At 44.6% G+C, this 23,871-nt stretch overlaps 1 protein-coding gene across 5 annotated transcripts in view; it reads right to left on the bottom strand.

The window, feature by feature from the left end:
* Nucleotides 1-23,871, bottom strand: part of Dennd2b (DENN domain containing 2B) — a 192,730-nt gene that overhangs the window by 23,739 nt on the left and 145,120 nt on the right. For all 5 annotated transcript variants that reach the window (XM_059269034.1, XM_059269044.1, XM_059269050.1 and 2 more), the window contains 2 exons: nt 13,794-15,050; nt 8,367-8,503 (listed from right to left, as the gene is read on the bottom strand). In XM_059269034.1, the coding sequence (XP_059125017.1) occupies nt 8,367-8,503; nt 13,794-15,050 (1,394 nt within the window). The remainder of the gene's footprint in view (nt 1-8,366; nt 8,504-13,793; nt 15,051-23,871) is intronic.

Genomic DNA, 23,871 nt, shown 5'->3' with positions numbered 1-23,871 from the left:
ACAATTCCTGTGAAGCACAGAGAATAGCTTCTGCCTAGTCCTTCAGCTCATGAGTCATGTGGCTGCCCGTCTGCACTGGGGAGGCTAAGAACAGATCCTGGCTCCAAGTCTACAAGCTGAGGCCTCCACTCCCCATTTCCAGTTCATCTCGGCTCAGCCTTGTTGGCCACTGCTTTATAAATTTGGGGATTGCACAAGACTGGCAGAGGACAAAGCTGACACCACGAGTCTGCCCCTGGCTCTAGCCCTTGTGCTGGTAAAGCCCCTGGAGATTGGCACTTCTGGAAAGGCTTTCAGAGATTCCATAACTATTTCTTTACTCAACTCCTCATGGGTCTTTCTGGATCTAGTTTCAGGGGTGAGCATGAAAGAACTCCAGGGACCAGGGCTTTGCCAGATCCTCCTCTAACCTACTCCTCTGCTTTCCAAGTATTCCAGGAAGGGATCTTGTCTCAGGCAACCAGAGGGCCAAACAGTCACAACAAGTATTCAGTGAAACTCTGTTTCATCTATCTCTCTCAGCATAATGTCGGCTACCTTCTCTACTGCTGATCTCAGCAAAAAGAGAACCCTCACTACTCCCCATTTGGCACAGACTTTTCTGCAGTGACATGAGAGTGTGAAAGACTTGGAAGGAGCCTGGGCCAAAAGAAAGGGGGAGAATTCTTGTGCCTCAGGATCAGTTTCTGGCAGTAGGCACTGCATTGACACTACCAGAAAAATCTCAGGAAAGCCCCAAACACAGTCCCTGCCCTTAAAGATTATAAGATTTTCGAGATACACCCTTTCCTAAATTACACCCCCTGCCCCTCCCTCTCTCTGATATATAATGAGGCTTTTCTCTTCCTTCCTTCCTTCCTTCCTTCCTTCATGGTTTTTTTTTTTTTTTTTTTTTTTTGAGATAGGGTTTCTCTGTGCAGCCCTGGCTGTCCTGGAACTCAATTTTGTAGACCAGGCTGGCCTCAAATTCACAGAGATCCACCTGCCTCTGCCCTGAGTGCTAGGATTAAAGTAATGAGGTTTTCTTTTCTTTTTTTGGTTTTTTGAGATAGGGTTTCTCGTGTAGCTTTGCGCCTTTCCTGGATCTCACTCTGTAGACCATGCTGGCCTGGAACTCACAAAGATCCACCTGCCTCTGCCTCCCGAGTGCTGGGATTAAAGGTGTGCGCCACCACCGCCCGGCTAGAGGCTTTTCTAACATACAATAATACCAACCAGTCATGTATCATCAGTCCAGGCTTAATTCCCTCAATAAAATCATGGTGGTAACAAGATCCCAAGAGACTCCTTACAAATACAACCCTCACTTCCCCTCCCCTTGTCTTTCTGTATTCTTGCCCTAGTTTGCCCAGTGCCACTGTTTGGGATCTCTGTGGCAGTTAGCATGCCTAGGGAAGAATTTGCTCCTGCACTGTGAGTAGGACTGAGCTTGGGCGAATGCTGAGCCCCATGCCTAACCCGCAGATGCCTGCATGTGTCTTAGCCCCCAAAGTAGTTCAGACCCCACTCCTATAGGACTGGAAACAGAGGCTGCTGGAATTACAACTTCCCTAAACATGGTACAGGAGAAAACCCAAACCCAGCATGCTTAGAGATTCTCCTACACTGTAGCATCTATTTATTAAATAAGAAACCACAATGAATTTAGGAAATGCCTTTACAGAGGTGGGGGAGTGAGGCTGCAGATTGTAGCAGGAGCAATACAAATCTCTGTAAACTTATGAGTCAAGGATAGGTCAAGAAAAGAGTTGGGGTGGATTAAGTGATTTGTAACACCACATGGTCCCAGAAATGGAGCAGATCTTTTCCTGTAACAGCCATGCCATTAAAATGACTCTTCTCCATTCCAGGGCCCTGACTAAGTAAAGTTGGCCCAGTGGCCCTGTCTGTCTCAAGTCCAGCAATCCCATGCATGTTTTTTTCCAGTCTACTCTACTGTGAGGTATACTTCAGCAGGAAATGGGGTGGACTTTCTACTCCTTGGTTCCTACCTAACAAATATCTCACAAGGTTGAAAGGTGAAGGTGATGAAGAATGCCAGGGCATAATTCTTCCTGATCTGTGAAACAGGACTAATGCATTACTGTCCAGATTGGGGAAGAATATTTGTTTATATTTATTTCACGCTCATTCAAATTGTCTTAGGCTATGTGATTGGCCAGAATCCTTATTATCTCCAACCTATAAGAAGACCCATCTCAATCCCTTTCTACAAAGGTTCTCTAAGTAGTCAACACTTTGGGTTGATGAGCTGACCATTTATAGGATGTTTACTGCAATTCTGGCCTTTCAATACTAGCTTGACATTAGCCTCCTTCAGTTACAACCAAAAATGTTTATACATTATCAAATGCCCCCTAGAACAGGGAAGGAGAGAGGATGGGCACAGCAAGGGAGATGGACGGACTTATCCCCCATCCCACAACCAATGGTATTTTTAAACTTCCTAATAGTGTCTGAGGACCATGCTGTGAGTCCTAGGTCTAATTCTTTTTTCCCTCCATCCTTCTCTCCTCTTTCTCCTTTCTTCTTTCCCAAGAATCAGAGCTTTGAAGATTGATATAAAATCTAAAGTTCCAAGACAAAGGTGTAAGATGAGGCCCAGAGAAGCAGTAAATGCACAGTGTGGCTACATGTTGGTGACAATCTGGGGAAGGGTAGTTGGAAAGCATCCACTTCTGCATGCTGGGACTGCCTCTGAGGGAAGGCCTCAGGTGCCTGTTCTTCCTGTCCAGCCCTAGTGCCTTTCTTCTCTAAGTAACCCACTAATGGCCACGCTCTGCTTTAGCCTTGGTTGATCCCTGCAGTCCACCTGTCATCTACTCCTAGTAACTCTTAGGACTATTTCACTGACAAAATCCCAATTATCTATCTCTGTAGGCAGGAAAGATGCCCAAAGGTATGGATGGACAAAGAGCAAAGAGATGGTGAGTTCTAGAGCCAATAAACTGAATTTGCCAAGAGCAAGTAAACACTAAAGCAGAGGCTGGGGCAAAGTGCTCAGAACAGCCTACAGCAAAGGCTGGAGAGGCCAGATCTGAATGAAGAAAAAAGGGGACAATCTGCCAGGTAGTGATGTGAGACAGGGATTTGCGTACCTTTCACTTGCACCCCTGCCCACATGGTTCCCTCCGGGCAGTTCATACAGCATTTGGAGGGTGATAGAGTAGTAAGCCAAGACTGTTCTGAGCAGTCCCATCTCATCAAGCTTGGATCAGGAAACCAGAGGTCTCAACCTTTCCCAAATTTGCTGACAAGATAAGAGCCAGAGGCATCCCCAGTCACTTCTGCTTTGCACACTTCTGAAAGAGGTTTGCCAGAAAAGCCAATCTCAGCACACTGATCCTTCTGGAAGAAAACTCCAGGTTCACCAGGTCCTAGTTCCACTGTTCTCCACAGCTCTTTGGGATATCACACAGGAAAACTGCCTTCTTCATTCCCTACTCCTTCATAATAACAGTTTAGGAAGGAAGGCATCTATCCAAGATACCCATAACACTCTAAGCTTCATGGGCTGCAACCATGGCTAAGGCCTTAGGTCTGTAGCTTCCCTTCCTAGCCATCCTCTGGCTTTCAACTGGCTGTTTCTCCACCTTTCTCCCTCCCTCACACAGGAGGGAAAAGGGCCAGGCTACGGGGCCAGTTCCCTTGGGGACTGCTGTTACCCATCCTCCAAGGCTTGACACCAATTCCCAACAGCCCTGGGCACCTTTCCCTGGGCCACACCTCTTGGCTGCTTTGCTTCTTGCTGCAGCACCATCCATGCTGATAGGTTCCTTCTATTTCTTACTGTTGCCTAGCCTGGGGGTGAATGACAGAAGGCAGAGAAAAAGCTGAAAAGGTTTTACTGGCAGGACCTATTGACTCTGTCCTGACTTGTATCCCACTGAAGTTCCAGTATCCCGTTAGCTCTCAGTGGGCCTCAGCTAACTGATAGGAGTGGGAATCTCAACAGGAATGCAGCCCAGGCTCCTTGGTTAGGAAGAGGCCACTCTACATAGCTCCTTAGCAAGCTGTTTTCTAAGGCGCATTTTCCATTGTCAGGCTCAGGAAACAACAAGGCAACAAGTTTCTTTTTGAACCCTACTACTGCAAACCAGTAGCCTTTGAAATCTCAGCCTTTCTGAGTACCCACTCAATACCTCAGGCATTATATTATGCCTGATGTGGGCAAGAGGCCAGTAAATACCCCAAAGTACCCTGCTCATGTTTGCTGTTAACCAAGATGACCAAATAGCCTCTGGGCCAATAGGCTGTAATCTCTTAACAGTCCAGGAACACCAGGCCAACGGGATGTGCCCAAGATGGAAATTTAGCATGGGTGCTCTCTGCCTCCCCATAGATCTATCATCACAGGCCCAGAATACAGCTTCCTTTGTCCCAATGGACCTGAAGCAGCACAAAGCTGGATAATCCAGTTGGAACCAGAAACAGCCTTAATCCCACAAAGCAGAGGCTGGGTAAGAACAAGGCTCTTAGAAGTCAGAACTACTGATCAATCCTAAGCAAAAAAATGAAAGTGACCTTCAAAGTTCAGCAACAAGAAAGCTCTGGAAGACTCTAAGAGGTCTTCACATTCTTGAACCTCTTTGAAGAAAGTGGATGGAAAAATCAACCAGAATCTAGTAACAGAAAGAAAATGTTTTCCCTTGTATTTTTTCCCCAAGCCTCTCTGGTTAGGTCCTAAGATTCAGACTGAGCTGCTGTGGGAGATAAAAAACAAAAAATATACCCAAGGCATTGGCCTAAAAGACTCCCAGTATCTCCACCCAAACTTGCAAAACACAAACACCCAAATCAGTGCTGGGGGACTGTCTTAACCTCTTTCCTACACCACACTCCCCTTCCTTCTTCCCAAGGCTCCAAAGATCCAGAAATTAGATGAATGATAAGAAAGATGTCCAACCCCAACTTCACCATTTACAGTACTTCCCCTACCTTCACCTCATCCAGCCAAGAAGCAACCAAGTAGTCCCTACATTCCTTGTCTCTTCATGTAATATCCCAAAGTAGAAAAGTCTTCCTAACACATGAGAGGCAGATACTCTCTCTCCTAAGAAGGCCCAGGAAATAATCCTGTGCCCAGGACACTACCTTCAAAAATTCTCCACAAAACACCCTGTGGTAGTTTGAATGTAATTGACTCCAATAAGCTCATAGGGAGTGGCACTACTAGGAAGTGAGTCTTTGTATTGGCTTTGGGGTCTCATATATACCTGAGCCATGCCCAGTGTCACAGTTCATTTCCTGTTGCCTTTTGATCAAGATGTAGCCAGCACCATGTCTGCCTGCACACTGTCATGCTCCCTGACATGATGATAATGGACTAAACCTCTGAAACTGTAAGCTGCCACCTCAATTAAATGTTTTCTTTTATAAGAGTTGCCATGGTCATGGTGTCTCTTCACAGCAACAGAAACCCTAACTAAGACATACCCCTAAAGAGAGGGGAGAGGAGGGGGTGGGTCATCTGTCTCCTCTTAGTTCAGTTGCTGTAAGAATAGATCCATTCCTGGAATCCTCTGGCAGCACAGAAAGGCCTCCCAAGGCATGTAAGCAAACAGTAAAGATCACAGTTCTTCCTGCCAGTTGTGCTGCAGGGTTAACAGAAAACTACAGCTTTCTGCCATCATACAGCAGTCACAGTGAATATATAACTGTGCAGTGATGATAACATTACAATTTTTGCAGACTGAAATAGACCCTGTGATAGGAGGCAGGGAGGATAGGATGAGGATGGAAAGATGAAGCAACAGAGCTGTCTCTTCACTCATTAGAAATGTTCTTCCACTCTGGGATACTGTATGAGGAGGTAAGGAAACACAGCAGGCTGGATGCTTCTCTGACAGATGAGCTGGAGATGAAAGTTGTACAAAACAGAACAGGTGATAAAGCATCTTTCCTAACTGCTTACCTTAATTCTGGACCTTTGGCTCTAATCCCCACATCTCTGTATCAGCTCAGAATACAGAGCTATCATTTCTCAAGTAGTAGAGAAAAGGCTTCCCTGCCCAGTATTCCCTGTTGTCAGAGAGCTCTTGTTCCTGCAGTCTCACTTCTGCAATGCACTTTTCCACGAACACATGCTACATGCCCATACACAGGAAAGCAGTATATCTGTGGGTGTGACTATGGCTACTATATCCCAAAAAGTGCTAGCCCAGTAATTGGTAAAGAGAAAACTATGGGGGCTAGTGAAATTGCTCAGTGGTTAAGAGCGCTTGCTGCTCTTGCAGAGAACAAGAGTTCAATTCCTAGCAGGGGGCTGGATGCCCTCTTCCAACCTCCACAGGCACCAGACACGCACATGGTTCACACACATACATGCAGAACACTCAGATGCCTAAAATAATAATGCATTAAAAAATAAAGATAAACCAAAATAAGGAGGAAACTATGAAGAGATGACACAGATCAAATGGGGAACCAGATGGCCCCTTCTTCATAAGAATCTCATATCCTAAGAATCTACTGTGGTCACTCACTACTCTCTCTCTAATGTTAATTAAGACTGCGTTCTCCAAATTCAAGACCTGAGACAGAGCAAGATAGCACTGAAATGAGGACAGCACGCTGCTTCTCCCTGCTTTGTTGATCTGTTCAGAGACACATTTCACACAGACTCAAAGCCCCACCTCGAAGGAGATAAGGACGGAACTAAAATGAACATCAAAAACAGCCACAGGATAGCACATGCCTACTATAATCCTGTTACTTGAATGGCTGAGGCAGGAGGGTTTAGAGTTCCAGACTAACCTTCAATGCAGAGCAAAAGACACATCTCAAAAAAATACAGAAATGCCCCAAACAACTCAGACCCAAGACTATCTGGTCCATTCCCTTGTAGACCCTTGAAATCAAGCCTGCTCACACCGTGCTTTCTCTCTTGCTGGGAGGCAACTCTAACTCCACTGCTGCTCTTATTCAGGGCAGGAGGAATGAATGGTTCCAAACTATATTCTCCAGGTGTTTATACAGAAAACAGCCTTGGAAGGCGGAGATAACGCCTATGGCCCAGCCAGAGGTAATCTATTTTCTGACCAGAAACTGTTCTAGTAGAGCAACGGTTGAGCAGATTTACTAGAAGTCTTGAAAAACCCAGTGTCAAGCCGGGCGGTGGTGGCGCACGCCTTTAATCCCAGCACTCGGGAGGCAGAGACAGGCGGATCTTTGTGAGTGCGAGGCCAGCCTGGTCTACAGAGCGAGATCCAGGAAAGGTGCAAAGCTACACAGAGAAACTCTGTCTTGAAAAAACTAAAACAAAAAAAAAAAAAAAAGAAGAAGAAAAAAGGAAAACCCAGTGTCTCCTATAAATGTGGGTTGACACCTCACTGAGGCCTTCTTCCCAAAGTCTCATGCCACTGTGGCCAAGGAGAGCGAGCCTGGGGAAAACATGGAGCTCATGCTGCCTGCTATGCCACAGATAACAAAGTCCTTTGTGACACAGGAGTCTTCTGTCTTTTTCTAGAATCTATGAAACTGGGACATGCACCTGAATGTCTGTCCCCTCAAAATCCATACCAGAAACCCTTGTGAATGGGTCTCTGTGAGGGAATTAGGTCAAAAGGAAGAACTCTCATAAAGGATCAGTGACCATATAAATGGAACCCCACTGAACTCCCTTGCCTCTTAAGCCACTGGGAAATAATAGGTGTCTTTGAACCAGGAATCAGACTTATACTAGACACCAAATCTGTCAGTGTCATAGTCTTAGCTCACTTAATCCTAACAACAATTTTTTTGAGATTTTATTTATTTGTATTTTATGTACAGGAGTGTTTGCCTGAATGCATATCTGTGCATCATGTGTGTGTAGTACTCGTGGAGGCCAGAAGAAGGCATAAGATCCCCTGGAACTGGAGTTATAGACAGTTGTGGGCTGCCACATCAGTGCTGGGAATTGAACTTGGGTCCTCTGGAAGGGCGCCCAGTACTCTTAACCACTGAGCCATCTCTCCAAAGCCCCTAACAACCATCTTAAAAAAGTAATATTACTACTAGTGTTACTGTTCAGATCCACATATTGCCACTGTTTTACAGAAAAACAGAGCCCTGCAAAAGTTAAGTGACTTGCCTAAGGGCACACAGCTAAGGAAGAGTATCTGTTGGTCTCTCAATTCTTCCAAAAACACAAGAAAGGAATGATGTCATTTGTCCCTTCCTGTGGTCCCAAAGGCCTTTTGGATTTTAGCTCACTCAGGGTTAGGCTTAGTCACCTCAGCTGCTCTGTTGCCATTTCCAGGAATTACCTAAGGTGGAAGGAACCATGGTGTTCCACATGAGGTGAACCTATGAACATCTCCTTCTAGTAGCTGTTCTATAGCCCCTAGGGAAGGCCCACCCCCACCACCTCTACCACTGCTTACCCACAATATCTTCATAGGCATTCTCTTCTAAAGTGCTTTTGGATCCAAACTTGGGTTGACTCTCAGTACCATTCTCAGTGGGAGAAGAGGGATACAGGGACTGGAGACTGGATGCATCCTCAAACTCAAAGGATTTTCTGTGGACAAGAGTAAGAGTCATTTTGGCTGGACCAGATCCCTTTGTGTTGCTGGGAACAGCCATAGGAAACAGTAATGATCAGAGGCCCTCCTCCTCAAACTTATTACTACACCTCTGAACAAGAAAGACAAGACAGTCTAAAGGACCCCAGTCTGAGTGACTGTAATGTGCTTATCTATTATAATACCAGTATGAGCCGGGCAGTGGTGGCGCACACCTTTAATCCCAGCTTTCGGGAGGCAGAGGCAGGCAGATCTCTGTGAGTTCGAGGTCCACCTGGTCTACAGAGTGAGTTCCAGGACAGGCTCCAAAGCTACACAAAGAAATCCTGTCTCAAAACAAACAAACAAACAAACAAACAAACAAATACCAGTATGAGGTAATAACTTCCACAGTTTAAAAAGATCCCGTCTGGGCAAATGAGATGATAGCTCAGTAGGAAAAGGAGCTTGCTACTAAGCCTAATGACCCAAGTTCAATCCCTAGGACCCATGTGGTAGAAAGAGAACCAATTCTTATAAGCTGTCCTCTGACCTCCACTTACATGCCAAAAAATAAATAAATATAATCATATTTTTAAAAAAGTAGTCAGACGCCATGTCAAATATATCTGTTCTTGTTCTCACAATAGAGCTGGCAGGTATTGTGCAATTTACAAACAAGAGGATTAGAGAGACAGAGGCAGGATTTTCCAAGGCTGCCTGCTTCCAGAATCTAAGCTTCCAACCACAATTCTGGCCTCTCAGACCTAGAAAGCATCCTTCTTGAGAAGAGTCTACCATTTCCAAAGGAATAGAGAGATCAGTCGGTTTCCTAGAGCCAGTTTCCTAGCAAGGGCTCTGAGCAGCCCATAAGGGCTCTACATTGGAAGGTCATGTCCACTGCTGTAAGAGGGATGGAGGAAATAGTTGGTACAGGTTGGTTTATTGATACAAGAAGGGCTGAACCCTCAAAAGCCAGTCCTCTTCTTCAGTATAGCTAGGAGGATAATCTGCTGTAGTGTCCCTCCAGACAGTCCACTGTTCCTTTCTACTCCCCAGTAGAAACTACTGCAGTATAACCTACACTGCAGAATTGGAACCACAGCTTATTGGATCCTAAGATGTCTTCTTCTTCTCCCCTCATCCGAGTTGGGATGCTGGCTACATCCTCTTCTCTATCCAAGGCATGTCCCTCCCAGTGAAGTACAACGAGATGACACATGAACAGGAACATCTGACATGGCATCTGACTCTTTTTTATATTAATTATGTTTACTTATTTTAGGCATGCATGTGGAGGTCAGAGGACAACTTATGAGTTGGTTCTCTTTCCACCACACAGGTCCTCTGGATTTCCCTCTCATGTCTCTGGGGCAGAAAAGAGACAGCATGACTGAACCTTTCTTATCCTTGAGTGCCTTCCTCTTTCAATGACATCCTTTCTTTCTTGCTCATTGAATACTCATTTTGAGAGCGCTGGGTTGCAAGTCAAGGACTGGCTACACCACCCTCTTAGGCTTACCTGGCCCCTCTGCAGCATTCAACCAAACAACCTAACACATACTTCTTATCCTGGGACTCTCCTTCTGTACTTCCATCAGCTCTAGTTTTCATACAACCCCGGCAATTGCTTTTCAGGCTCTAATGAAAGAATCAATCTTCCTCCCCCGCCCCCCGCCTCTGTGTGTGTGTGTGTGTGTGTGTGTGTGTGTGTGTGTGTGTGTTTGTTTGAGACAGGGTTTCTTTGTGTAGCTCTGGCTGTCCTGGAGCTCACTCTGTAGACCTGGCTGGCCTCGATCCACTTGCCTCTGCCTCCTAAGTACTGGGATTAAAAGTGTGTGCCACCATACCTGGCTAGGATTCTCTCTTTTTTTTTTTTTTTTTTTTTTTTTTTCAAGACAGGGTTTCTCTGTGTAGCTTTGCGCCTTTCCTGGGACTCACTTGGTAGCCCAGGCTGGCCTCGAACTCACAGAGATCCGCCTGCCTCTGCCTCCCGAGTGCTGGGATAAAAGACGTGCGCCACCACCGCCCGGCTAGGATTCTCTTTTTTTTTTTTTTTTTAAAGATTTATTTATTTGTATACATGTATCCCTGCAGGCCAGAAGAGGGCGCCAGATCTCACTACAGATGGTTGTGAGCCTCCATGTGGTTGCTGGGAATTGAACTCAGGACCTTTGGAAGAGCAAGCAGTGCTCTTAACCTCTGAGCCATCTCTCCAGCCCCGATTCTCTTTTTTAAAAGGCTGTTCTCATGTTTATTATTTTGAGACAGGGTCTCTCTATGTAGCCCTAGCTGATCTAGAACTCACAATATAGACCAGGCTGGCCTCAAAATCATAGAAATTGCCTGCCTGTAACCTTCTGAGTGTTGGGATTGAAAGCATGTGCCACCATACGCAGTTCTAAGTGGACTTTTAAATGCCACAGTGTCTCAGAACTCTGTCTTTAGGTCTCCTTTCTGCATATGTACAAATATCCATGGTCAAGCCTTTCACTCCTGATGACTCATAAATTTCTGTCTTGGGCCCAGACTTCCCAACTAAATGGTCAAATACTATGTGAGATTAAGTCTTCACTGGTGTAAGAGTAGACTGGACATCTTATACAGGTACCATGTTGAAGGCCAACACAATGCCTTTCATCAAGATAAATATAGTCTATTTTTTTCCAGGATTTTGTTGTGTACATGTATGTACATGTTCATGTAGGTGTGGAAGCCAGACATGGTTATCTTCCTTGAATATTCTTCACCTTGTTTTTTTGTGTTTGTTTTTGAGACAGGGTCTCACTCTGTGTGGCTTTGGATGGCTTGGAACTTACTATGTAGACCAGGCTTGCCTCAAACTCACAGAGATCCACCTACCTCCCAAATGGTGGGATTAATTAAAGGTGTGTGCTATTCTTGTGTGCCTTGTTTCTTTGAGACACAGTCTCTTGTAGTGGGCAGCTGTTCTAGCTTTGACCTGGAATTACTACCCCGTTGAGGCTTCCAGTGACTGTCACGCCTATGAGGCGGGCCGAGATGGGAGCCCTTAAGACCGGAGATCCGGATGTGCCGGTTACCTTGGCTCCTGGATCCTGGATGCTGCATGTAGACCAAGCAGAGTTCTCCAGAGAACACCGCTGGACTGCACTTCACCTCTCCCAGACCCTGTAACCTATCCCTTTACTTGTAGTTACTCCCCAGAATAAGCCTCCCTTTTAACTATGTGGAGTTGTCTTAGTACTTCCACCAATAGTCTCTGGAGCTTGTTGATTCATCTAGGCTGGACAGCCAACAAGCTCCAGGGATCTGCCTATTTTGACTCCACCCCCACCAGCTGACATGTATCATGCCCAGTTTTTACATGGGTGCTGGGGATACAAACACTGATCTTCATCCCTGTGTGGCAAGCATGTAACTGACTAAGCCAGCTCCCCAGCCTCTCTTCCTCAGAAATTTTACTCTTCTTTGACTGAATATAATAAGTATCTAGTTTTCATTTCTTTAAAATATGTCTGTAAGAAGCACACCTGACATAACACAAAGTTAACATGTTCTCCTCAGGGGAAAAATGCTCAAGGTTCAGACAAGCAAGCACAACAGCTTACACTTTCTTTTTTTCTTTCTTTCTTTTTTCTTTTTTTTTCTTTTTTTGGTTTTTTGAGACAGGGTTTCTCTGTAGCTTTGGAGCCTGTTCTGGACTAGCTCTGTAGACCAGGCTGGCCTTGAACTCACAGAGATCCACCTGCCTCTGCCTCCCGAGTGCTGGGATTAAAGGTGTGCGCCACCACCGCCCGGCAAGTTTACACTTTCTGAACTGTTCTTCTTTTTCTCCAAATGCACAGGTTGGAGTCTGAAAAATATTTTAAGAGACTCCACCTGACTCGTGTGTGTGTGTGTGTGTGTGTGTGTGTGTGTGTGTGTGTGTGTGTGAATTACATGCAAATGTGACATGTAGGAATACATATAACACTTTCAGGTCGATCAACTCTCCCCTACTCCTTGCTACCTAGCCAACTGTTTTTTGTTATTCTAACTCTGGCTCAGTAATTACCTCCAGGAGTGGCTTCCCCTCACTTTTGAGCTGAAATAGATGTTTCTCCTCTGAGTCTCCACAGCATTCTGCACTGTAAGGAGTCATGGTGAATATCATGGTATCTAAGATTTATCTATGTATCAGATCATCAAGTTCTTGAAGGAAGAACCATGTCATACTTGTCTCTGTGTCCCTTAGACCAGCACAAGATTAGGTGTATAGCAGGCTCTAGATGGATGTTAGCAGAAATGGATGAATATGGACAAAGCTAGCTTACCTGGCAGGCTGGTAAATAAATTAAAGAAGCCAATAAGCATTCTTGGGATAAGCCAAAACATAAGACTGTACATAGCCATGAGGTACCCTGGCTCAGGAGTATGAAACATTGTGATTCTCCCTCTACACATGGAAAGTCTGTATTTGAGACGGGCTATGCTGGATGAAGCATTAGGAATGACAACATGGGCAAGAGGAGGGAGGAGAGGGGAATCTGTGGTTGGTATGTAAAATGAATAGAAAATCTCTTAATAGTAATTTTTTAAAAAAGGAAAAAAAGAATGATAACATACTAGAAGATTCCTAGAAGGGAAGTAGTCTTGGGATATGTAAGTTAAAGATAAGGATTCCAAAGAATGCTTGTTTCTAACCTGCCACAGAATTAGGTTAACAGGTATTTTTCAACCTTCACCAATTCCAGATTCCAAGTCACACCCAGGAGCTGCCCCTGCTAGTTCAGGGCCAAAACTGTCAAGACTGACCAGGAACCAGTGGAAAGACATAAAATGAAGGTAGCTTTAACCTTCCAGTGATGAGTTAAGGAATCTTTAATATAGCTAACTCACCCCAACAAACCTAGCCAATAACTTCAGTACCCAGCACTGTCAAGATTGGCATTCATCCTTTCTCTCTCCCATTCAAGGGCAGAACAGGCCTGGCAGTGGTACATGACTTTAAACCTAGCACTTAGGGGGCCAAGGCAAGAGGATCTCTGTGAGTTCAAGGCCAGCCTAGTACACAGGAAATTCCAGGCCAGCTACAAAATGGGGGTGGGGAGAGAGAGAGAGAGAGAGAGAGAGAGAGAGAGAGAGAGAGAGAGAGAGAGAGAGAGAGAGAGCGAACGCACAGGAGAACCATTCCATTTTTCCTGTCACAGCTGCCAAACTAACAATTATTCAGTGCTTCAGAACTTGTAGTACACTCCTGTGACCCAAGCACAATCTGCTTTTGCTTCTTCCATTTAAAAGAATGCCATTGGGTCCCACTACCTGACATAGGAGGGCATGCCTTACCTGTTCTGTGACTTCCGGTGACCACGCATGTCCTTCTTTGGTCTCCGGGTGACTGGTGGGGCTGGTGTGGAAGGCAAGGGGGGTGGAGCAGCAGGTATGGGTGAAGGAGGTAGACCATTACTTGGCTTAGTCTTGGGGTTCTTGTCAGCCTCGTATTCAAAGGTACGCTTGGGTTTGGGGACAGGGTTTACAGGATCAGGAGAGCTCTTTGAAGGCAGCAGCTGTGGGGTAGGGCTATTTCCAGGGGTCCCTGACTTCATGGAACCACTGCCTTCCCTGTCCAGAGGTGGGCCTGCCTCCCCCACAATTCCAGCTACTCCTCCTGTCCTGCTGCTGGAGCTCAAACTTGTACTCCCTGTTGGCTCCTCCAAGGTGCCCACGGTTCCAGTCTTCCTCCTCCCATGGTCTACACTGTAGCAGCTGCTGGGGAGCTGGGGAAGACCCCGGCCAGGCTGCTCCTTTAGGGCTTGCTCAATTTTCTGGATCCTGCTCAGCACTGCTGAGCTCTCTTTCCTGCTGCCATGACCCCTGAGCAAGGCACTGGGCTCATTCCGGCCTGGCCGCTTCTCCAGCCGGTATAAAGAGTCCCGCACAGGTAGTGCCTCTCCCTCCTCCTCTGTCTCAGGGTAGGAACACTCAGAGAAGGTCCTGCTCATCCTCCGGAGGCCTTTAAAATCAAAGGTCTTTTCTGAGCTGCAGGGGGATGGCACCACACTGGGACAGCCCACACTGGGGCAGCCCTCACTGGCTGCCCACTCGCTCCCAGAACCCTCCCGCTTCTCTCCACACAGATTCATCCTGGGTGAAGCCTCTCGGCGACCTTCCCATGCTGAAATCTTCTCCCGGATGCCCAGGTTATGGGCTCGGGTACCAGTACAAGTCAGTAAGACACTCCGCGGGCCAGCCGCTGGCCCTAAGAATGGGGTGCTCTGGGCAAGGGGGAGGCAAGCAGTCACACCCTCTACATCCTGGGCTGCACCCTGGACAGTCTCCTTTTGGTCCTCTCTCTTGCGCGTTGAAGGGGTTCTGTCCAAATAACTGAAGCTGGTAGCCTTGAGGGTATAGGTGGGTGGTGAAGTCTCTGGGGAGGGATCTTGAGGACCTAAGAGTGAAGGACTGCGAGGATGCCGGTCCTTGAGGAGCACCTGGGAGTTAGAATGGCTGGGGTACCTGCAGGCTGAGGTTTCACTATCACTCAGTGGATAGATGGGACTTCTTGGAGGGTACAAAACTGGAGGTGGAGAGACTGACTGAGACCTAAGAGCAAAGGAGAAAAAAGAAAAGAAAATAGTGGTGAGCGGTCTAAAAACTAGAGGGTCATGGTTCATTATGATGTTCTGTTCCTGTAGATGTCTCAAAAATACTCTGTGAGTACCCTGTCCCGCCCCCATCCCTTCACTTGAAAGATGGAGGCAGGAGGATCATGAATTCAAGGTTATCATTAGCTACACAGTAAGTCTGAGGCCAACCTGGGATAGTGTGTCCAAAAGAACAAAAAAGTATACTCTTCATGTAATATATATCGTCATGGCTGTCAAGTAGGGAACAGCTCATTAGCCACAGCAGGCCAACCTCCATGAGCCTTTCTGTCTAGCTCATCCTCAGAGACCCTGAGTAATGTATAGAGCAGAACCCTGTTCTACAATAGACTAGAAATCTCAAGAGTCTGCAGCTGTCAACTAGAGAACAGTAAGACCAGTAACGTGTTGCTAAATGGCTAACTGGCTCTCTGTAGAAGACAGCAGAGACTGGCAACACTGTTCTTTACAGTATAAATATTCCTGAACTATCAACATGATATCAATGAATGTGCAGATGAGAAAAGATGCTAATGACCAACTTTCATGAGCTGCAGCAAAACAGGTCCAGCACATTACTTTCTAAGTATTCCCAAATGTATATGCCCAAACTATTTGGCCTTTAAGTCCTTGGGTGTCTCCCCTAAGACTGTGTTACTGGATACAAGATCCCACTATCCTGACCAGAATTAGGATTCCCAAGGTTAGGCAGGCCCCTCAAGAAAGAGTTCTTTTCTATTCTCTTCATGAAAATTCTATTAGGTCATTATTATGTATTGTCTTCATGCTACAAATAAATAGACACAATGACTTAAAGAAATTACATATCTCACCTAAAGTTACTCAGCTGGTAAGCAGTGAAGCCACAATATAAATTTACATTACACTATGTTTCTCTCTAAAGAGAAAACAGTACCAAAAGACTCTAAGTCCTAGAACAAAGAGACTTTTACATCTATGCACTGTTTACAATAACTAAAAAGTGGAAATAGCCTAAATATCCATCACCAGATGAATGGATCAAGGCAATGTGGTACATACACACAGCGAGGTTTTACCAAGCCATAAAGAAAAATGAAATCATGTAGGAAAATAGATGGAATTAGAAACTCTTATATTAAGCAAAGTAATCCAGACACAGAACCACATGTTTTCTCTCATATACAGATCCAAGATTTACATACACATACATATATAATACATATATTATGGGGTTCATGAAACTAGAAAAGAGACTATGAAAGGGGAAAAAGAGGTCTTAGTGTAGGAGAAGAGGGCAACAGAAAATATCTATTATTCAAATTCCATAATGGAACCCACTATTTCATATGTTAATGTTAAAACTTTTTAATGGCTAAGAAATGAGAAACAACCAGTAAACAGTAGCCTCTTCCTTCTTTGTGAACACTCAGGTCACCAAGCATAGCTCACTAAAATCCTTCACGGCATTGGACATAGCCCAGGCTAGAATACAGCTTTTATAAGCATTGGGGACTTACTGCTAGAGCTGTTGTCTAAGTCATGAACTCAGTATCTACAAAGCACTCTGTGAATGTTGAACAAAAATGAGAGGAAAAGGTAAAGGTGAGTGGACTTACTGAAGAGAGCTATGAGTAAGCTTCCTCTTCAGCACATTTTTCTGGCATCTACTATAATAATCACTGCCAACCTTAAGATTATTGTTATTTTTTTTGGCTTTTCAAGACAGGGTTTCTCTGTGTAAGAACCTTGGCTGTCCTGGAACTCACAATGTAGACCAGGCTGGCCTCAAACTCACAGAGCTCCACCTGCCTCTGCTTCCCAAATGCTGGGATTAAAGGTGTGCAACCACTATGCCTGGCTCAAGAATTCTTTCCAAACAATATTAGTTCAAAGGTAGCAGGAGTTTGCTAACAGTGAACCCAGAGAAGGTCTAGTGGATCAAAAGCTGGGCTGTCCAGCTTCAGAGCCTCCAAAGTGCCATGCCATCTCCAGGACAGTAGCCAGCTGTTCCTGAGCCAAGTGGCTGTCACCACTTGTTCACATATAGAAAACTGGAGCTCTGGTGAGTCAAGGATTGGCTGACAATTCCTTGTTGGGTCATAGCCTCTGACTGCCCTGATCAACAGGACATCTCAACATGCTTAAGTTGTTTTTAAAAGGGCAAGTTAAACAAGAGCTATTGCAGATGTACATGGGCATAGATGAGAGAACTGTAGGGCATAGCCAAGCTCATTGACCAAAGGGCCTACTCAATGGGGCGGCGGGAACAGAAGCCTCAACCCTCTGTAGTAGGCACTAGCAGAGCAATGAACCTAAGGAGACCGCAGCCTACACACAACAGACAGGGCCCCCCAGTCTCTCTTGTTTTATAAAGCCCCAGATATAAAAGGGCATCAATTCAGCCACCTACAAAGATAAATCCTTGGATTCCAGAGGATTCTGATTTGGTTTTTCTCATTGGAGATGGGAAAAGTACCTCCACAGGTCTGTGCTCCCAGGTTAGGGAAAGGTTCAGAAGAATTTGTTACTTCTCACAGAAGGCTTAAGGAAAGATACAACAGGGCTGTGGGCAGATGTCAGGATGCTTGGATTTTTTGACAAGGAGTTTGCAGAGCACATAGCATCTGCTGACATGAGAGATAATACTCAGTCTTAGTCTTCAGTTTCATTTAGTTGTCTTTTATCCCTACAGACTGAGAGAGAAAGTATGAGAATTCCTCACCTGTCAAGTGAGAGAAAATGATGTCCAAGATAAAAATAGTGCTTGGGTCCAGATGTTCTCACAAAGCCAGCCCCCTGAGCAAACCCTTCTTTGGTGTCTGATCTCCCACTCTGGTGCTATCATTCTTCAGGCACACTACACCCAGTGGCTTCCTTGGTTCAGATTCAGAAAAGGCTAGCAGAGAGCTTCCTAGGGACTCCATATGCATGTGTACACACCTCAAGCTGAGACACAGCTTGGTTCTCCATCCACTTAGTATACTGTGTAGCAGATACACTCCAGATAACTATTCTCAGCATCAAGGATCAGCAGAGACCAGAAAGACAAAGCCTCTTTTTCTTTTCTTTTTTTTGGTGTGTTTGTGTGTGTGTCGCACACCTGCACGTATACCACCTAACAGAGTTGGCTTTTCTTTGTCATCCATACACTGTTTTGTGCTTCCTCTGCCTCTGGTTTTATCACCATGGATAAAAAAAGGACAAACGGTCTGTGTGGAGACCCAAGGCCAACCTAACAGAGTTGGCTTTTCTTTGTTACCCATCTGAGCCATCTCTACACTATTTTGTGCTTCCTTACCTCTGGTTTTACCACCATAGATAAAGAAAGGGGGCTGGAGAGATGGCTCAGTGGTTAAGATGGCTGTTCTTCCAGAGGTCCTGGGTTCAATTCCCAGTACCCATATGTCAGCTCACAGCCATTTCCAGGGGATCTGACACCTTCATACCAATGCACATAAAAAATAAAGTAAAATAAATCATTTTAAAAAGTTTTAAAAAGTGCTGGGTAGTGGTGGTGCACGCCTTTAATACCAACACTTGGGAGGCAGAAGCAGGTGGATCTCTGTGAGTTCGAGGCCAGCCTGGTCTACACAGCAAGTTCCAGGACAGGCTCCAAAGCTACATAGAGAAATCCTGTCTCAAAAAGACAGGACAAAAAGTCCGTGTTCTTCCCCCTTCTCTACACATCTGGATCCATCCTGCTCCCCAACACACCCACCTACTCCACAACTGCATCTCATCAATTCTGTTCCCTAACACCTTGCACAGTCCCTACCCACATTTCCACTGCTACTGCTAATTCCTTTGTTCAGATCTCTTCTTGCACCAGGACTGAAAACAGTCTCTTGACTTCTTTTTGCTTCAGTCTCAACCCTGTTGGAGTCCATCTTCTCATCTCTGACATCTTTTTATAGTGCAAAACCCACTGAAACCCCCTACTATCTGCAAACTAAAAGCAAGGCTGACAAGGACTCAGTAATTTGGTTTCTACTTAGGTTTACCTTCATTATCTCACTATCTTTCCCTCCATACCAATCCTGCATCTCATCTAAAGGTGTGTCAAACTCCTAGATTTTCTGCACCCTACCCCCAGGTGGAAATGACCAACTTTGAATCCCTCTACCGTGGCTGGAAAAATATCTGTTGTGGTATAATAGTTACAAGGGTGTCCAACCCTGACATTACAACATGATATTGTCATTTACAAATATACTAGACCACATTCATAGATATCTTGAGATATAGTGGATCACAAGCTACAGGCTGGACATGCTTGCATCAGACTATTTCTCAACATATCTTCTTAACTAGATTACAAATGGACTTACTTGAAGCTTATGACACTATCCTATTAAATTTTGATATCCTCTGCACCTAAATGTAATTTTTATATTGAATTGAGTGAATGAATGAAGGAATGAATGAAAAGATAAGTAGTGAAAAATTTAGTTTCCTTTATGCCTTCCCAAGCTATTGTCTGCAAATGTCCCTGCCCAACACAGAAAGATACACAAAACACCTAGTGCAACTCAGTAAGGCTGTCAGCCCAAAGGCTTCCCCCATATGGCAATAACTGGATAGCAGCCAACTGCCTAGAGATCTGAATCTAGTTCTGTCAACTTCCTTGGTATGCTCATGGGCAGGTCATCTGTATTCTCTAAATCTCAAGTTCTTTATAAAACACTTTCTCTGATTACCTACAGGCCCTAGCTGTGTGACTAAGATGATGTCAATTTATAAAAGTGAACACTATGAATTGAATGGGAAAAAAAGGAAATAAAAAAGGAAAGGAACATGACTAGTCCCAGGTTTTGGCACCAGATGTATAACAAATACATACATACATACATACATACATACATACATACATACATATATACATACATAAAAGTGGTGCAGGAGAAGGTTTATTATAGATATGTGTGAGAGCACAGCCAGACAGGGACATTTGGGAGTGTCTAGAGTGGACATGAGGCCATGTGAGAAGAAGGGAGAGAGGGGAACCAGGTGCAGGAGTCAGGAGGCCCAAAAGAGAATAGACAAAACAAAACAAAACAAAAAAACAGGTAATCAAAATGGTTGGATTATACAGGGAAGAGCAGCTTAGGGAAAAGTAACCCAGCACTTGGGCTGGAGAAGTTACAGGTTATGCCAGCCAGTAGGACCCCCAATAACAGGGACTGAAGGATGCAGGGAGAATCTGGTGGCCAGTGTCCACTTTGATATGGTAGGTAGGCACCTCAGCCATTTGTTCTGGGTTTGAAACCTAACATGAATAACTTCCAAACAGCAAGAGAAACCTAAGACAAAAGCAAATACAAAGCAACTAATACACACCCAAGATGTTGCTCTTTGATGGCTCACTCTGTTCTGAGTCCCAGAGCCTACCCAGGAGGAGGCAGCCACTGTGGAACTGGGTACCTGATGTACCACAGCTTGTCAGCGGCCGCCAGTTCTATTGCTTGACACGTACACAGATGCCAACACGATGGCATACAACTTGCCAAAATAAACATTTTCAGGAGACAGGGAGTTAGAAAAACAGATAAAAGCAAAGGGGTGGGGGAATGTACACAGGAAATTTAAAAGAATGTAAGAATATAAACACACATGCATGGAGATAAATATTTAAGACAAGTAAGTAATATTTTTTTTTAAGGGGTATGGACTGAAGTATGGCAATAGAACAAATTTAAAGAGAAAGCAATGTGTGTACATGTTTCCATACATGCAGATGGAAGTTGGGCCTTAAAATGAAAACTACTCCTTCTGCTACAAATATAACCCAACCCCAGTGTGGGTCCTGTGCTGCCTTCTTTTTTTTTTTCCTCTTCTCTCTCCTGAGGACAAGGTACCTTGTAGCCCAGGCTGGCCTCGAACTCCCTATGTTGTTGAGGCTGACCTTCAATTCCTCATCCTTCTGCCTCCATCTTCCAAGTGCTGCAATTACAGGCATACACACCTGATTATCTTAAGCCACAAAGCAGGAAGCATTTGTATCAAAAGATGTCCTACATATTGCTAAGTGCACCCAGAACTTTTTTGGAGAGAAGATCATCAGTACATTTCTAAACTAAGCTTGCTTGAAGTTGCAGGTGGATTTTTTTGGGGGGAAGAAATTGTGGGGTTAGCCAGGGGTATTACTATAACTAAGTAAGAGGCCAAGTCAGAAGCATTTGCTAGAAAGTCCTAGGTACCCAGTTAACCACCCCAGAGCCATCAGGATGTGCTATGAACACTAGAAAGTGAGCCTTCTTGGTATGTGTGGGGGGGGGTCTACTCAATTGGTGTTTAGTCTGCTTCAAACAAAACTGCCTTGGAGTTGGTCACTAACCATTCTAGGACTGCTCAATTGAGATGGGCTGTTGACTCCCACTACTCAGTGATGGCCTCAACTCAGGATTGTATGTGCTACCCTGTACTGTGAGCACAGGGGAGCAGGAAAAGGAAGGAACATAGCCTGAGTCCTGTTCGCAAAACCAGTACTTCGTTCCTTAGACTAAAATCTCAACAACTCCTATTGACAACCCACTCCAGAAGAGTTCCAATAGAGAGGTAAAAGATGGGGTAACATAACTCAGCCTTCCTGCTCCCCAGCCAATCTCAAATGACTAGAAACCCTCAAGGGTCCAGAAAGCCTCAGCCTCCAAGTGAGGCTGCAAGCAGGCCATGATCTACAGAGACTTGCAAAGTCAATCTAAGCAAAAGGTGGTTGTGGGTCTATAAATAAACTGTGAGGCCTTTTCATTTCCACAAACATATCCAAGCCATAACTGTGCCCCATCCCCAGCTGACTTCTAAGGCAGCACAGAAAAGAAGGGTAAGTTCTCCTCCCAGTGGGAATCTTAGCCCCTTAAGTAATGAACAGAGAGTTCTTACAACAAAGAAGCTGTCTCTTAGGACACAGGGCAGACAGGGAAAGGCTAATGCCCTGGTCTAGTACAAATTGCACAGCTGTGTAAAGCAGAGCTGGCTTTATGCAAAGCCGAGGAGGACAGAAACAAAGTTCCAGGAGACAGTGCCAAAGACACATGTGATGGTTTTAGACTATGGTCCCCAAATTCTCATCCATGCCTCCTGCCAAAGTGATCCTTCTCTTGTACCTGAGCTCTGTGACTGCATGACCGACAGAATATAGTAGAAATGAATCTGTGCCAAGCCCTTGAGAGGAAGAGATTCTAGTTTTTGTCTTTTAAGTTATATGTAAAACCAGGACAACTGGAGAGGCATGCCTAAGAATTCTGGCCCAAAGACTTTGGGGGAGGTCCCAGTAACCTCCAGCACCAACCTCCTGATGTGTGTCAAGACATTACCAGCTGCTATAGTCTCTGCCACTGCATCATTCCAGGCAGTGCTCAGTCCGAATTCCTAATTCACAAAAGATGAGAGTCTGACAAAATGGTATTCTATGCTATGAATGCCATTTTGGTTACTTGGTAGTAGAATAACAAGGCCAGCCTATAAATGACATACTACTAAAGCAAAATTCTAGAACTAGTGACTTAGGAACTGTCAGTAGGTGCTTAAAAGGAGGTAAGGAAAGTGTTACTGAAAGCTGGGAGCAAGGAGATCCTTACTGTACTAAAAGCTTTGGCGATTATGTCAGGTAAAGCGCTGAAGGTGCCATCAGACTTCTAGCTGACAGTAGTAAAAGAGATGAGAGGCATTTAAAAAAGAACTATCCAGTTTTCATACCAAATTCAAAGGTTGGATAAAAATTATTTAATTCATATTTATGGTTTTGGGGTTTTTAGACCCACCAGTTTTTTTTTCCCCCTTGCATTGCTTTTTAGACTCACTGTGGTATAATCAACTGCTCATCTGAAGTGCTCAGGTGAATAATTTTTCTGCCACACACTCTTACTAATATATATATTCACTAAACCATCATCATAATGGGAGCCATTTCTTCATTTAAGACTTTTTTTCTCGTCTAGAGAGGCTGGTGATGAAGAACACATTTATTTTCTGACCCAATAAATTCTTATTTATCTATCCTTTAAATTTTGTGTAAAAACTAGATAGTTTCCTTTTAAACTATCCCATCTCTTTTTCTACTATCAGCTAGAAGTCTGATGGTACCTTTAGCTCTTTCCCAACAGAATCACCAAACCTTTTAATTTAATTTAGTTTTAAGGATCTCCTTGCCTCACAGAATCTTACAGGCAAAAGCCTTGTAAGTATCCAGAGGGCTGGTCTCACAGGCCCTCTCTGGAGACAACCAAGGCGTCTAAGAATCCTATGATCTATCACCTCATGGCAATTTCACAGAAAACCCAATGAAGAAAGGGAATTTACCTTCAAGTGATTGTATGTGTGCTGTCTAACTAGTACAACAGAGTATAGTGATTTATAAGAAAACCATGCCAGCATGGTGGTGCATGCCTCTAATCCCAGCACTTGAGAGGCAAAGTCAGAGTTCAACATTAGCCTGGTCTATATAGCAAGTTCTGGGCCAACCAGAGCTATACAGTGAGACTGTGTCTTAGAAGGAAGACAGGAAGTTTTTAAAGGAAATACATCAGTTTGGACTGAAAAAAGAAGAGGCCATTACAAAATGAAAGAAGACTTTGGACCTCTGAAATATTATAAATCAGGCTGAGAAAATTAATCATCTGTAAGAATGAGTTACTTTTATTTTACTTTTTAATTTTGTGTTTGTATGTTTTCATGTATGCTTGTGTGTAGAGGTCCAGAGGACAACTGATGGGAGTCATTTCTCTCCTTCCACCACATGGGATGATTGAACTCAGATCATTCAGGTCATTGAGGTTGGTGGCAAGTTTTTCTACTCACTG

The sequence above is a fragment of the Peromyscus eremicus genome, chromosome 1 (genome assembly GCF_949786415.1).
Source record: "Peromyscus eremicus chromosome 1, PerEre_H2_v1, whole genome shotgun sequence".
Classification (NCBI taxonomy): domain Eukaryota; kingdom Metazoa; phylum Chordata; class Mammalia; order Rodentia; family Cricetidae; genus Peromyscus; species Peromyscus eremicus.
The sequence above is the reverse complement of the archived record's forward strand: the minus strand, read 5'-3'. Positions and strand labels throughout refer to the sequence as shown.